General features: G+C 36.6%; 1 protein-coding gene across 4 annotated transcripts in view; it reads left to right on the forward strand.

The window, feature by feature from the left end:
* PREX2 (phosphatidylinositol-3,4,5-trisphosphate dependent Rac exchange factor 2) overlaps positions 1-15,412 on the forward strand; it is a 283,235-nt gene that overhangs the window by 119,578 nt on the left and 148,245 nt on the right. For all 4 annotated transcript variants that reach the window (XM_005563489.5, XM_045398356.3, XM_065519321.2 and 1 more), the window contains exons 15-20: positions 215-287; positions 3,271-3,413; positions 3,576-3,668; positions 6,088-6,236; positions 10,602-10,687; positions 13,452-13,588. In XM_005563489.5, the coding sequence (XP_005563546.1) occupies positions 215-287; positions 3,271-3,413; positions 3,576-3,668; positions 6,088-6,236; positions 10,602-10,687; positions 13,452-13,588 (681 nt within the window). The remainder of the gene's footprint in view (positions 1-214; positions 288-3,270; positions 3,414-3,575; positions 3,669-6,087; positions 6,237-10,601; positions 10,688-13,451; positions 13,589-15,412) is intronic.

Genomic DNA, 15,412 nt, shown 5'->3' on the forward strand with positions numbered 1-15,412 from the left:
TATTAAATCTTTGTTTTACTTAATGCCAAAAGAAAATGTTTTCATAATCAATCGGATGTTCTGTAACAATTAGATGCATTTGGTCTTATAAAGCAATGCATGCTTTATAAGCGAAGCTTTGTCTGAATTTGGTGCTGGGAATGTTAAATGGAGCAAAGCGGCCACAAAGCCTTTAGTTGCCTATTAACTCTCACAGTGCTTTTTTGGTTAACAGGGAGATTGCCGCACCAGAGAAGAGGCAATGATATTTGGCGTTGGACTCTGTGACAATGGATTTATGCACCATGGTAGGGATTTTTTACCCTGGGAGCTTACAGATGTATTTCATCACTTTGGTTCTTAGGATACTGGAACACCCAGTGCTGCAGTTAGGTCATTTGGAGATGAGCCAGCAAGACTATCTGGGTCTTGCTATGGGTTCAGGTTGGGTCATCACAACTGCATTCGGTTTCACTGCTGGTGCCATTCCTATGTCTAATTGCTGTTATCTACCCATTGCCATGACTTCTATCCTATTTTTCTAGCCTATGCTGATTCTAGAAGAGCAATGACTTGAGTTAGAAGTTTTTGTTTTGTTTTGTTTTTAAGCTCGCAAACCTCTTTGAGACTATTTCAGATTAGACTTGTGGTTTTATTTTGAATGCCAGTATATATTAGAATGACTAAATGACAGCATATGCGGTTGACTATTTACTGTTATTTTTAAGAAAAGTATTTTTAAAATTACTTCAGAGAACAAAATTATAGATCTTTAGGAAAAAATTATTTTTGATAATTAAATGTTAATTTTCTTTCTTGTTTGATGATTTCAAGTAAGTCATCACAAAACCTCTTTCTATTGTGCCCTGGGGTGACTTCAAGTAAGTCATCAAACAAGAATTTTAAAATAAAGTTCTTAGATTTATCAGGGTAATGAGAGTAAGCTTTTCCTATTTGTAACATCGTATAGGATCCATAAACCCAACCCAAGCAGTCATCTCTTTTCTTTTCTTTTCTTTTCTTTTTTTTTTTTTTTGAGACAGGGTCTCACTCTGTCACCCAGGCTAGAGTGCAGTGATGTGATCTCAGCTCACTACAACCTCTGCCTCATGGGTTGAAGTGATTCTCCCACCTCAGCCTCCGGAGTAGCTGGGACTACAGGTGCATGCCACCACATCTAACTAATTTTTGTAGTTTTTGGTAGAGACAGAGTTTCACCAAGCCAGGCTGGTCTTGATCTCCTGACCTCAAGTGATCTGCCTGCCTCAGCCTCCCAAAGTGCTGGGATTATAAGTGTGAGCCACTATGCCTGGCCTCTTTTAAATTATTAATATAATATGCTTATAAACATATATTTGATAGCACTTACACCTATTTGTCAGTTACTTTCAGAATATCTTTACATTTTTATGAATAAGGAAGTACAGCAAAGGTTACAGTGATTTTGAGAAGATCCATGGTTATCGTTTTTTTGGGGGAAATTCCATCCTGTTTCCCTATCTCCAGACACTCTGTGAGTTGTCCCGGAGAAATACTGATCCTTGAAGAACAAACTATGAATGGAAGAAATTACATCATGTTAGGGGATTAAACCTATAATATCAAGCTGAAAACCTGCAAAAGTTTCAATTTTTTTTTCTTTAAAGTAAAGCACCAACACACAGTAATTTTATCTGAGAGTTTATTACAAAATGTTGAGTTACATCAAAAGTTTTTCATACAAAAGTCTGTGGGTAAAGCATGAACAGTGTGGCTCATGCCTGGCTTTGTTGATGCCCTATCATGCTCCTTTTAAAAGACAGTTTGGTGGAGGGAAACAGCTGTAGCAGAAACATTGAGTGACCTTTGGGAAAATGCTTAGATCATTAAGTCAATCTAAAATAGGTTGAGCTAGGCGCAGTGGCTCATGCCTGTAATCCCAGCACTTTGGGAGGCCAAGGTGGGAGGATTGCTTGAGCCCAGGAGTTCAAGACCAGCCTGGACAACATAGCAAGATCCCATCTTTACAAAAACATGAAATAATAGTAGATTCTCATTTCTATTGCTAGTTATGGCTTCTGTTGTTTTTTAAATTTGTGGTTGATAATTTTATTTGTTAACTCATGTTGCCATCCAGTCTTTCAGCCAAAGATCAATAAAGCCATTCATCCAGTCAACAATTATTTGTTGGAACTCTGTAAAAATAATGAAACCAAATAGCTGTCCCTTTTGACTGCTTACTATATGCCAAGTTATTTATATTTATTACCTCATTTTGGTTTTATGCAACAATATGTAGAAGATTTTATTGCTCCCACTTTACAGATGAGGAAACTGAAACTCAGAGGGATTAAGTAACTTTCTTATCTCACTTCCAGACCTGGAATTTAAACTCAGGCCTGTCTGATCACAAAACCTAACTTTTTCTACTGTGCCCTGGGATCACTTTCTTTTAGTCTGTGGCTCAATGAATCAACCTTCAAGGTATTAAGGACAGATAAATAAGAAATAGAGAACTTTTTTGGTAAAGTATTTTGACAGCTGTCAGGATTTCACTGAATACAAATTCTTCATATCAGTATTTAGCCTTATTTTAAGAAATACTAACAAAACATAAACTTTATTTCATCAGTGCATTCCAAGAATCTTAGGGGATTTTGGGGAAAATACTAATGTTCAGATAAGGGGGAAAAACCAGACCTTTTAGAAATAATGTTATTTGAGAATATTGCTTTTAAACAGAAAAGAAACATGAATTCGTGGAAACTAAAATCACATTTCACCCAGAAGACATATTTCTGGTTTGAAGTGTTGGAACAAAAGTGAACACAATGGGAGTTGTTCACACACAGAAGGCAATACTTAACCCACTTGAATTTTCCCATAATTGTGTGGGATATTAAAAACATGCTTAAAATGTTTACTACAAATTGAAAACACCATAAATTTCTGTTTTGGATGCATGCATTTTTTGATTCATTATAGTCTTTTATTTAAATTTGGATTTTAATCTGGAAAGCGAAGGACTTGGTTAAATTTTAAAAAGTCAGCCTTAGAAGAAATACTATTTGTTTAAAAAAATTCAAAATCCTGTAGGTAAAAGTAACTGAAAGGAGACATTGGCTCAAAATTATAGAAAGAAATAGAAAAAAACAAACAAAACAAAAGCCAGGGTCACTTGTGAATGTAACTAGTCCTAGGAGTATAAAATTGAGGTTATGGGTGCAGGTATTAATTTATAAATGTCACTGCTATTGAAAATGAGTTCGATTTTTGAATTAGCTGAAATAATTTGAATCTCTTTTTCTGTAGTCCTTGAAAAAAGCGAATTCAAAGATGAACCCTTACTTTTCCGTTTTTTTTCGGATGAGGAAATGGAAGGATCAAATATGAAACATCGACTTATGAAACATGACTTAAAAGTTGTGGAAAATGTTATAGCTAAGTCATTACTGGTAAGTTTACTGATATGTTATATAAGTTTTCTTCTTGATTATAGACATTAGCAGAAGACTGCATTAAACATGTTCGATGGTGATGCACCTTACTTTGTTCTGTTAGACTTGTAATTTTTTTCATAGTTGCTTTATCAGTAATGTTAATATTTTGCATTTCAGATTAAATCCAATGAAGGCAGCTATGGCTTTGGGCTAGAAGACAAAAACAAAGTTCCAATAATAAAGTTGGTAGAAAGGGGATCTAATGCTGAGGTAATGTAAATTAGAATTTAATTTAAATGTGTTGTCATGACATAAAAATAGAGAAATTCTAAACAAACTGAAATCTGCCTTTAAAGATAATCAGCCTTGAAATTATCCGTATTGAACATAATGTCTCTGGATAATCTTACTCACAGGTTCTACTGAATACCTTTGGGATTAGCAGCAGCTGAGTCCTGTCTGGCCACTCAGGGATAATAGGGGCTGGGAGATGGTGTGTATTCTATAGCAGCTGTCCCCAACCTTCTTGGTTCCAGGGGCTGGTTTTGTGGAAGACAATTTTTCCACGGGCGGAGGGTGGGGGATGGTTTGGGGATGAAACTGTAGCTCCCCAGATCATCAGGCATTAGAGTGTCATAAGGAGTGGTCAACATAGATCCCCCGCATGCTCAGTTCACAATAGGGTTCGCGCTCCTATGAGAATCTAATGCCACCACTGATCTGACAGGAGGTGGAGCTCAGCCTTTATGCTCACTCCCCCGCCGCTCACCTCCTGCTGTGCGTCTGGTTCCTGTCAGACCTTGGACCCATACTGGTCTGCAGCCTGAGGACTGGGGACCCCTGTTCTAGCGCTCTTCGACTGTGAATTTCTTGACCTTCTGGGAGGCCAAGTGGCTCATTCTTTGTTCCTGAAGCTTCACTAATCACAGACTCCAACCTGGAGCCCCACAGAGACAGCATAGGGTAGCACTGTATTATGCACAGCAGATGGTTCTTCCTTTCTGTCAAGAGTCGTGTCTTCTGTTTTCCCATCACCATTGACAGTCTTTTGTGTGAGTATAACTTTAATCACTGAAGGACATGCTTTGACTGTTTTCTCATTGGATTAATGCTCTTGATGTTCTCTCACTTCATCAGCCTTTTTTTTTTTTTTTGAGACAAACTCTCCCTCTGTCACCCAGGCTAGAGTGCAGTGGTGTGATCTTGGCTCACTGCAACCTCTGCCTTCTGAGTTAAAGTGATTCTCCTGCCTCAGCCTCCAGAGTAGCTGGGATTACAGGCCCATGCCACCAGGCTGAGTTGATTTTTTTTTTTTTCTTGTTAATAGAGATGGGTTTTATCATGTTGGCCAGGCTGGTCTCAAACTCCTGACCTCAAGTGATCTGCCCACCTCAGGCTTCCAAAGTTCTGGGATTACAGGCATGAGCCACTGCATCCGGCAATTTTGCCAGCCTTTTAAACAAAAAAACTCCTGATCATTCATTCATTCATTCATTCATTCATTCATTCATTCATTCAAGAAGTACTCATTTAGTGCCTGTTACATACTCAGCAGTGTTCCAGGCTCTGGGAATACAGCAACAAACCAGACACAAAATCCCCCACCCTCATAGACCCTACTTTTCAGTGCTATAGCCCAAGTATATCTAGTTTAAAGTGTCCTCATGTTGGTGCCCCTGGGTGGAAGATACTTAATCCTCAAGCAAACTTCTCAATATTTAGATCTTTAATGAATATGAAAATTAACGAAGTATGGTATTTACATTTGAACCTGTTTAAAGTCAGTGGTAAACTGCCACCCATCCTCCTATCTGCTAATGCCAAAGGTCTCTGTTTTATCAAAACACAAGTTCATGCAAGACAAAGCTTTCTGTACAGCACACTAATTTCAAACAAAATAACTCTGATCAACGTATGCACTGTTAGTGGACCTGGCCAACTAATGACCATTTGTAGTAAATGTCTATGAGAAGGAAATAGTTTCTCCCAGGCGTTTTCAGAGGATGTTCTTAGAGCACAGCTGCATCTGACTATGCTGCTAATAAAATGCCCTCTCTCAGGTTTTCATCATTTAGCTGACAACCAAAACAGCAGGTCGTTTTTAGGCAGTAAGGCTGGTTGAGAAGTGCATGCTGGTTGGTGTGGAGGGATAATGTCTTCCTTGTCCTCTTTTCAGCAGCTTGCACTGTTGACAGCTCTGCTGGTTGGAGCTCTCTTCTTTGGATTCCAGGCTCCCTTTCTCCCTTGCCACTTGAACTATGTCAGACTAGAGATGCATATTTGGGTGTCATTGATGTAGATACAGAAGTTGACACTTTCTGAGTTAATTGGCTATAGGTGGAAAACACAGTAAAAAAAACTAACCTGGAATTTGATTATAGTTAAAAGGATGAAATAAGCTAAAGAACAGTGAAATATAACAGAAGAGAGGAGTATGATGTTAAATCAGGGAGGGAAATGGGGTAATTTTGGTAAAGTTCTGTGTTCAGATTTAAAACTAGGCCAAAGAGAATGATAACCGTGTTATCTCATCCACAGTTCTGCTTTGTAAATTTGTATAAAAACACTGCAGGTGTGTTAAAATGTCAAAATCTATAAGCTCTGAAAGTTTTCATATTCTGATTTTGTGAAAAACTCAAATTTCTTATTAAAATATACTTTGACTTATTTTTTGTAATTTCTCTCTTAGATGGCTGGCATGGAAGTTGGGAAAAAGATTTTTGCTATTAATGGAGACCTAGTTTTTATGAGACCTTTCAGTGAAGTCGACTGCTTCCTGAAATCGTGTTTAAACAGCAGAAAACCTCTAAGAGTTCTTGTGAGCACGAAACCAAGAGAGTAAGTTGTATGATTTATGTGTGATTTTTTTTTAAAGTTATACATAGATAAGTAAAACAGAAAAGATAACTAAGTAAATGCTTAGAATTAAGCATCTCATTGCTTGGAACATTTGAACCTCACCAGTATCACTAATACTGGTTTACAGATGATGGGAAAAGCTACATTGCTTATGATGCTAAAATAAGTGTTACTTGAATCCTGTAGTTTTAGTAGAAATAATGCTTTTCTTTTGCTGCCCAAATTTTCCTGGTCTGGGTTGAACTGGATTTTACTACGAGTGAAGAAAACTAAACTAGTAGAACATTTGAGAATAAAGAACTGCGTTTCTCCATGTTCGGCTATAAGAATTTCTGGTGCTGTCAAATGGTTAGGTACCATTTGTAATTCAACACTCATAAGAGATGCAAAAAGACTGTAAGATAATCCATGCTTGCATGTGCTTAGTAATTTGTCCATTTCTTTAAAAAATTGTATTATCTATCTACCTATGGTTAGAAAAAAAGTTATGTTTATTATAGAAAATGTAGAGAATATAAATGCTTCTAAAGGGAGACATATTTTTTTCTTACAATATCACCCATAAATAGCCATTGTTATTCTTTTGAAATTAAGCATTAACTGAAGTTTTTAAAGGATTGGTACACGTATACACAATCAGGTACCCACAAAATGACAGCATGCTCTGTATGCTACTTTTTAGTAACATACCGTGCATATACTTGCAAGCCATGGGCTTTTCTTGTGCAAATCATTTCCATCAATGGTTCAGTATTTCCTTATCAGATTTACCTTGAATTGTTTAACCAATTAATTAATTGAGATAATATGTACAAAGTACTTAGCATAATATATAAAGATTATTGTTTAAATTTTACTTGTATCATTTGTCAATCATGATAAGCAACTTCATTAGTTTTAAAGCAAATGAAGTTTAGCACTTCAAAAACAAGATTTTTAAAATTTTAGCTACCTATTAAAATATAAGTATTCTTACCTGCCTTAAATATATTTTAATATGTAAAAATACATATTTATATGTAATATGTTTAAATACTATGTTATATATATATATATTCAGGAATAGCTGGATGTACTTCTGCGATGTTTATCTTAAGAGGCAAAGTGCAGTGCAGTGGGCTGGGTTCTCCCTAGTGGGTCTCTTCAAGGCAGTGTGAATTCATTAAAGTAGATGCTTTAGCTTCTACCAATAGTTTACCAAGAGGTCTGAAAGAGTGAGCATGACACTCACTTTTTACTAATGTAGGAAGACTGGGCTAGAGGGCAGCAAAGAAGCACAGCAATGTCTTCCCTCTGAACCTTATTATGGTCTGTTCCTCTCCCTTTATTCAACTCTGCCTAGGAGAAGACTATCTTGGTTGCCCACCTCCTGACACTTTGAGGGCATTTAAAAGGAAGAAGACAGACTGGAAAGGAATAAGGGAGTAGCATTCAAAGCAATCATTAGGTCTCCCTAGGGCCCCCTGACCCCCAATTTAAACCTACAAATACTGGTCCACTGCTCAGAGACATTCCAACAGTTAGAGACTTCGAGGCCATCAACTTCAAAATTGAATAAATAGGAGCAAATCCTCAGTCGTAGACTTAGTTGCTAGATGAGCAGAATAGGAATCTGTGTCTTCTGACTCTTCTTAGTGTTTGTTGCGCTGTGTCTAGAGCTCCAGATTCCAGATTCAAGCCTCTCTTCCACTACTTGCTAGCTAAGTGTATAACTTCACGTCCTCATCCATAAAATGGGGATAAGAGTACCTGTGCCATGAAACTGCAAAGAATGTTGAATAAAACCAGGTTTGTAAAGAACTTAGTGAAGTATCCAGTACATAGTAAGTGCCCAGTGATGTTATATATGATGCTGTTGTCTTCTCATCTTATGTTTCATTGCTACTTTATTATATCAAGAGCATATATCAAGAGCATTGTATAGCATACTCATTTTTTTGAAGATACCATGCTAATTTTTAAAAATTTGTTTGAAATAAATAACTTTTCCTTTATGTCCTTATTCTGATGTATGAGTTCTATAAATCACTGTCATATTTTCTTACAATAGCTTCTTGGAATTTAAGTAGTATCCCATTTTTGAGGAAAAGGGAAAAATATGAGAGGTAAATGCAAAAGAATTTTCTTTTGATTCTGGCTATACTTCATACTTGATAACATCAAGAGATTTTTCAAAAGACTTTGTAGCAGATAATTTAGTACACTTATTTTCTGTAGGAAATAGAGCATCCCTCTTGTATAAACGTAATTCATTTTTAATAGGGAATATAATGTTCTCACTGGGGAAACATGTTCTCTAAAGATCATTTTATTAGAGGGGTTCCAAAATTTGGACCAAAATGCATGTCATGGTATTTTGTACAATTTTGATTAAGGAAAAAATAATAATTCTCTTAAATATTAGAGTCAGCCTTCCATAGCAATGTTAGAAGGATAGAAAAACCTTGCTCAGAAAGATTGAGAGGCCACTGTGAATTACTCAGAATCCAAAAGCAACAATAATTCACCACGGCCTGAAAGTTCTATGTTGTTTCAGCAGAAGTGAACTCTCATTCGTAATATATGGAAGCATGAACTGCTTCTGTTTTTGTTTCAGACTCACCAGAATATGTATTCATTCCCTTTTTCTTTCTTTGGTCAGTTATCTTTCATTTTCAAGTGTAACTTTGACAAACACTGATAACTATGTGTTATTCAAAGGAAATGAATACAGCCCTGTACACCAAAAACTATGAAGGAGAAAGGATACATTAATTCTGTGACCTCGATCCCACATACATACAGATAACTTCATAGTGTATAACCTAATTTATAATAATACTCTCAAGTTTTCCGAGAGCAGAAAATCTTCATTTCTATCCCCGAATGCCTGCCTAGGTTATATTTGAGATTGCAGTGCCAGCCTCTCTACCTTAGGCCTAAATGTGGCCTATGGCTTTCTGAAGTGTTTGAACCCTTAGTTTTGCTCAAACTCTCTCCCACAGTGATTTCATAAGCTGCAGTTAAGTCCTGCTGTATCTACCTTCAGACTGTATTTAATATGCCCTTGAAGTGCTGCTGTCGTTTTTTTTACGATTAACTCATCTTCTGGGATACACGTTTGTTTCTTGGGCATCAAGGGCTATCTATCACAATTTATTGCATTGTATTCATTTCTTTTTGTTCCCGGCTGCAATATCATACTCGTATTGTTATGATGTTCCCTCGCATCTGGAGCTCTGTGCTTTTCATTGTTGTTATCTGATTTCTGGCTTTCTTCTGTGGAGTATCTTATTTGTGAGTGCCAAATTGGACACTGCTGACTGGTTTGCCATGACAGCTTACTCAAGTTTTCCATCTCTTCGTAATCTTTTTTTTTTTTTTTTTTTTGATGTAGATTCATTGGAATGATTTCTTCTCTTATTCACATTTGTCTTCTGATGTATTATTCTTTTAAACATTCATTGTGTAAATACTAAAGTGAATCATTTTCTTAAAATATTTTGATACCGTGTTTGACAGATCTGTTCTTTATAACTAGCTCTTCACTGTTCTTGGATAAAGCTCCCAATAGGTAGAAATGTATTAACTCTCTATTTCTGTTATATTAATTTTTATAAAGAATTTCATAGGTCCCTCTTTTTTTCTTTGTAACAGTAAACTAAAGAGAAAAGTTTCTGTTTTATTAAGCACCTGTATAGCTCGTAGCACAGTACAGGGCAACTTACCAAGGTTATTTCTTTTTCATTGCCACAGATACCCTGCAAAATAACTTTTAACAATGTTATCTTTCTGTGAAATTTTCTGTGTCAGAATAGTTAAGGAGCTTATCCAAGTTATCTGGCTGCAAACTGACTACATGAACATTCAAGGCTAGGTTTAAGCAGGTGTGGTGGCTCACACCTGTCATCCCAGCACTTTGTGAGGCTGAGACAGGAGGATCACTTGAGTCCAGTCATTTAAGATGAGCTTGAGCAATGTAGGAGACCCTGTGTTTATGAAAAAAGTAAGGTAAAGTAACCAAGCATGGTGTCACCTTGTGCCTGTAGTCCCAGTCACTTGGGAGGCTGAGATGGGAGGATCACTGGGACAGAGAGATTGAGGCTGCAGTGAGCAGTGATCAAGCCATTACACCCCAATGTTCCTTTTTCAGGCTTTACTATGTAACGACTATGTTCAGTTTAGAAACTCTGTATTGCGTGAGGTTGGGGACCACGTTAGTCTCCATGGATTTCTAGCCCAACATCTTTCACACTGTAGATTCTCAATAGGTATTTATTGAGAAGTGTGAAGGTGTACATGATGATTATTTTAGCCAGTTTTGATTCTTGCACTTCATTTTACCTTATTTTCTGATCAATTTAGGACAGTGAAAATTCCAGATTCAGCTGATGGACTTGGCTTCCAGATCCGAGGATTTGGCCCTTCCGTTGTGCATGCTGTAGGAAGAGGTAGGAAATTTATCTTGCAGGAAAGCAGCTTTCCAGCAGGTTTGGGATGTGCCCGACAGAACAGGAATGTGTTTAAAACAGGCACAATCATATTGTTATGATTCTCAATTATATTTTCACTGTATTAACTCAATGGTGGCACATTCCAGAAGCATTAAAAAAACTAAAAAATTTTAAGGCCTGTTTATCATTGTTAAAAATTTGATATAAGAATGATGTCTAAATCTCACTTTTCTGAATCTTTTAGTTTATCCAAATAATATAATAAATTTAAGATTTTCTATTTGTATTTTTCTTGATTTCAAGTAATTGTTTTTCTTTGTCAGTAATCCAAAATTGTGAGTTTTCAGGTTTAAAGCTGATCTGTGGACTTTATAACCTATTGCTATATACTTCCTTCAGGTACTTCTATAAACCGTGGTTAAAACTCATCATAAGATGCATTTTAAATTCAATAATTTTAGTGACTAAAAAGTTATGTTTATATTTATTCTTTTTTGTTTGATTATTGACATCTCTTATCATATGTATTTTTTAAATTTTAAATTGACACTAGTAATAATTGAAGGAAATAACTCTCAGATCCCACATTGCTAAACATAGTAAATAACTTGGGTCTACAGCAAGAAGTGTCACTATTAGCATAAGAAATCGTGTGTTTATCTAGCAAAAGACATACATGCTTTTTATTACTAAAGAATGTAAAGTATCTTGATGTGATCACCCAAAACTTTGGCAAGAAGATTTTAAGAGGGCGTTTTTATCAGAATCAAATTATCAAGAACATACTAGCTAGACCTTTGTTATAACATTACTTTCATTATTGTATGTATGATTAAAAAAATCTAATTTCAGAAACCTGTTTTTTCTCTCAGATTTCTAAAACATGCAGATGGATAGACAGTTGAAACCTTCTCAATAACTCATTAAATATTGTCAAACTGAAATGGGATATTGAGACACCAAATATCTCCTGCATTTTCACGAAGCCAAAAAGGAATAATTCATGTTAATAGTGCTATAAAATAGCTGAAAGCCTGAGTGAATCAAGCTGTACCTCTTCGCTTATTACAATGTCATTTAAAGAGCAAGGTTCTATCTTTGGAGCTTAGTGATGGGGTTGGCCTACATCTGGTTTCTGTGCTTTTTGCTTCTGAAGAGTACAAGACAGAAATGCTCAAGTGCTTCCTCTTTCAGATGTGTATGAAATGAAAAGATATTTGGTTATTTTTTGGCACTGTAATTTTGCCACAAGAAAAAGAGATTTCTCATGTGGGTCACTGCAGTCACGCTTGCCAGCATCCCCAGGCTCCCCTGGCCCCCACCCTCAGCTGCATCCAAGCTACTGCACTTAAGCCTTGGATCAGCCTAACCACGTCTTCTCTCTTTCTCCCTTGTAGCTAGAAAAACCATCATGGTTATTGAATTAGCTTCTCCCAATTCACTGTCTTCTACTGGGCACATATTACTATTCAGCATTTTTTAAAATGTGTCCTTGATGAGTTTTTTTTTACTCCTCAAAATTGCTTCCTATATCCCAAGATGAACTTGTTCCTACTTTACAGACAAATTCAGCTTTTCAGACATGAAGGCCTTGGAATCTTCCATTTATAGTAAGGTTGAGACTCTTAGCCAAGGCAAGGACTTCACAGTCCGGCTCTTTTCAACTCTCCAATCCTGTCTCTTCCAGCCACTCCCATTCTAAGCTCACACAAACAGAACAGCTTGGATGCTTCCAAATGGCCAGGTGATTTCTGGAAGCAATGCCATTTTTCAGGCTGTTCTTTCTGCTGATAATTTTCCATTTTCCCCTAAGACTCAATTCAATGCAGAAAACCACTTAACATTTCTAGGAGTGAATTTTATGGGGACTAAGAAGAAATGCGAAGATAAATTCTTGAATGTAAATTATTTTCTTAAAGATGTTTAATAATTTCTTTATGAGAGACGTTGGTCACAAAAGAAGTCTCTTCTAACATATTTATAAGTTTGTCATCATTTGTATTAATTATTTGCATTGTATTAATTACACATATTTATTAATGGTACTTTGTTAATATTGATTTGATCACACTGTCCACAATAATTGGAAGGTTCTGAGAAACCGTAGCTCACTGGTTAGGATATGTTACTTCCATGTTTGAATCTGTATCAATGCAAACAAAGTGACTGGATGAGTGATGTTATCTCATTAATTCTGTTCTCTACAAATTCTCCTGTTTCTGACTTTTTGTATATATCTCAAACTCTTATTTTTCTTGGAAAAACCAGTCCAATCATAGTTGCTCATTGACTTTATTTTTCTCTGAAGGATTTTCTTTTTTATGTGTATGTTAAATTGTTGTCATTTTAAAAAACAAAAGTGAATACTATTTGAATATTTAGAAATATTGTAGAATAAAGGAAGATAAGGAAGGCATATGTTTCTGGTCTTCTCATTTTGCCATTAGATATGCATATTTAGAAAGATTGACTAGACATTTGGAAGGAAAAAGAACTGATTAGTATTATAAAGGTCACTTTGCAACATCCCTTCAAACTAATTCTTAGGGAGGTGAGAAATACTCTATTGATCACAGTTTGAAAGTTAAGTTAAAAAGCAGAAAAGTGTTGAGAGGGAATTGCTCTCAGAACCAAGTTTATCAAGATTATACTAGCTAGACCTTGATCGTATTTTAAAATTGCTTCCATAATTGTATATATCATAAAAATGAATCTTGTTCCTGAAATTAGTTTTTGGTTATTTTCCCATTTGTATTTAAAGGAACTGTGGCTGCAGCAGCTGGCCTTCACCCTGGACAGTGCATTATCAAGGTGAATGGAATCAATGTAAGCAAAGAGACACATGCCAGTGTCATTGCACACGTTACAGCCTGCAGAAAGTACAGGCGGCCAATGAAGGTAAGTGGCCCTTCGGGTAATCTGGATCTGAGTGACTACTTGCATAAAGACCTAAGGGGCGAGGTGGGATAGTGCCAGAGATGTTTGTGGTTTTCAATTTTAAGTTTAAAATTAAACACAGCATTATAAATCTCATAATGATTGCTTTATCTGCATAATTAGTTATAATTGATTGTGTTTAAATGGTTACATTTTATTATTACAGTACTGCCATCTGTTTAAAAAGTGATCTGGGGTACTTTCATTGAGATACGAGTTTTATCAAACGAAATCCAAAGGTTTGAACTGTTTTCTTGGCCCTTGTGATTGCTTTAGAATACATAATGATCATTGTGTCTGTGTCTGTATGTATGAACCATAAATACTTACACTCTTTATTAGAAGACTTCTGTGAAAAAGCAAAAATTATGGGTTTTATAAGGTCTGTGATTGATTCTGAGGTATATTTATTTAGGTAGCTGGATTTAGCTCTTAAAGGAAAATACCAAAATGTATTTAGGGAACTGCATTTATCTCTTAAAGGAAAATACCAAAATGTACTCGGCGTTATCTAACATTGTAAAACACTACCCTTTGATCTACAAGTGCCACAAAAAACTAAAATTAGAATCATAATTCATAAGCAAAGCTATTATGTTATGAAGAAAATGTGAGTATTGGCATATAAGAGAAAACTCCTGCAATTTAATCGGCTAGATGCAGGCAGAACTTTACAGGAGAAGCCTTGTATTTTCCTGTCATGCATAATGAAGTATTCATTTCTGGATCTGAGGATGTGACTGTCTCCAAACCCGGAAGATGAATGGCCATTTTCTCATAAGCCATTGCTGATGGCCTGCAAAACACTGAATCCACATGAAAATAGGTGATCAGTTTTACTTAATAAGAAGGTCAGGCCGGGCGCAGTGGCTCAAGCCTGTAATCCCAGCACTTTGGGAGGCCGAGACGGGCAGATCACGAGGTCAGGAGATCGAGACCATCCTGGCTAACATGGTGAAACCCCGTCTCTACTAAAAAAATACAAAAAACTAGCCAGGTGAGGTGGCGGGCGCCTGTAGTCCCAGCTACTCGGGAGGCTGAGGCAGGAGAAGAGCGTGAACCCGGGAGGCGGAGCTTGCAGTGCGCTGAGATCCGGCCACTGCACTCCAGCCTGGGTGACAGAGCGAGACTCTGTCTCAAAAAAAAAAAAAAAAAAAAAAAAGGAAGGTCAGATCTAGCATAGCAAATTGGAATCTATACATAGGCTCATAGGTTACTCTGGTTGATAGTAGCTTGATAAATATTTGTTGAACTGTATTATAGAATGAATGTTTAAAGTCTCCTCTGAAGTGATCAAATCTTTTCTCTTCTACCAGAATGTTAATAAGCAGACAGATCAATCTGAATTTCATTTCTTTTTATTTTCCCTGCCTACTGTCTTACAGAGGTGTTGATCAGTGAAATAATTAAAGAAAAGCAATAAATGTACAGAAAAATCCACTAACATGCTCTCCCAGATATCCATTGCCACAAAATAGACCTCTCCAAAGCTTAGTGGCTTAAAACAATAATTGACTATTTGTCTTGATTCTATGGGGCAGCTGTGGGGTAGTTCCTATGAGGTTACTGACGTGGCTGCATTCTGCTGGGACTCGAGTGGACACCTTTGCTTCCCCTGTCTGAGGCCTCGGTTTCCATGGGGCAGGTCACCCTCCAGGGCACTTTTGCATGGCCTTTCTTTCCAGTCTCTAGCAGGGTTTTTTTTTCCTGCATGGTGTCTGAATTTTAAGAGGGAACATTACAAGTGATAAACCTGCTTAGACTGTGCTTGCTAGTATCCCTTTG

This window comes from Macaca fascicularis, chromosome 8 (genome assembly GCF_037993035.2).
Source record: "Macaca fascicularis isolate 582-1 chromosome 8, T2T-MFA8v1.1".
Taxonomy (NCBI): Eukaryota; Metazoa; Chordata; class Mammalia; order Primates; family Cercopithecidae; genus Macaca; species Macaca fascicularis.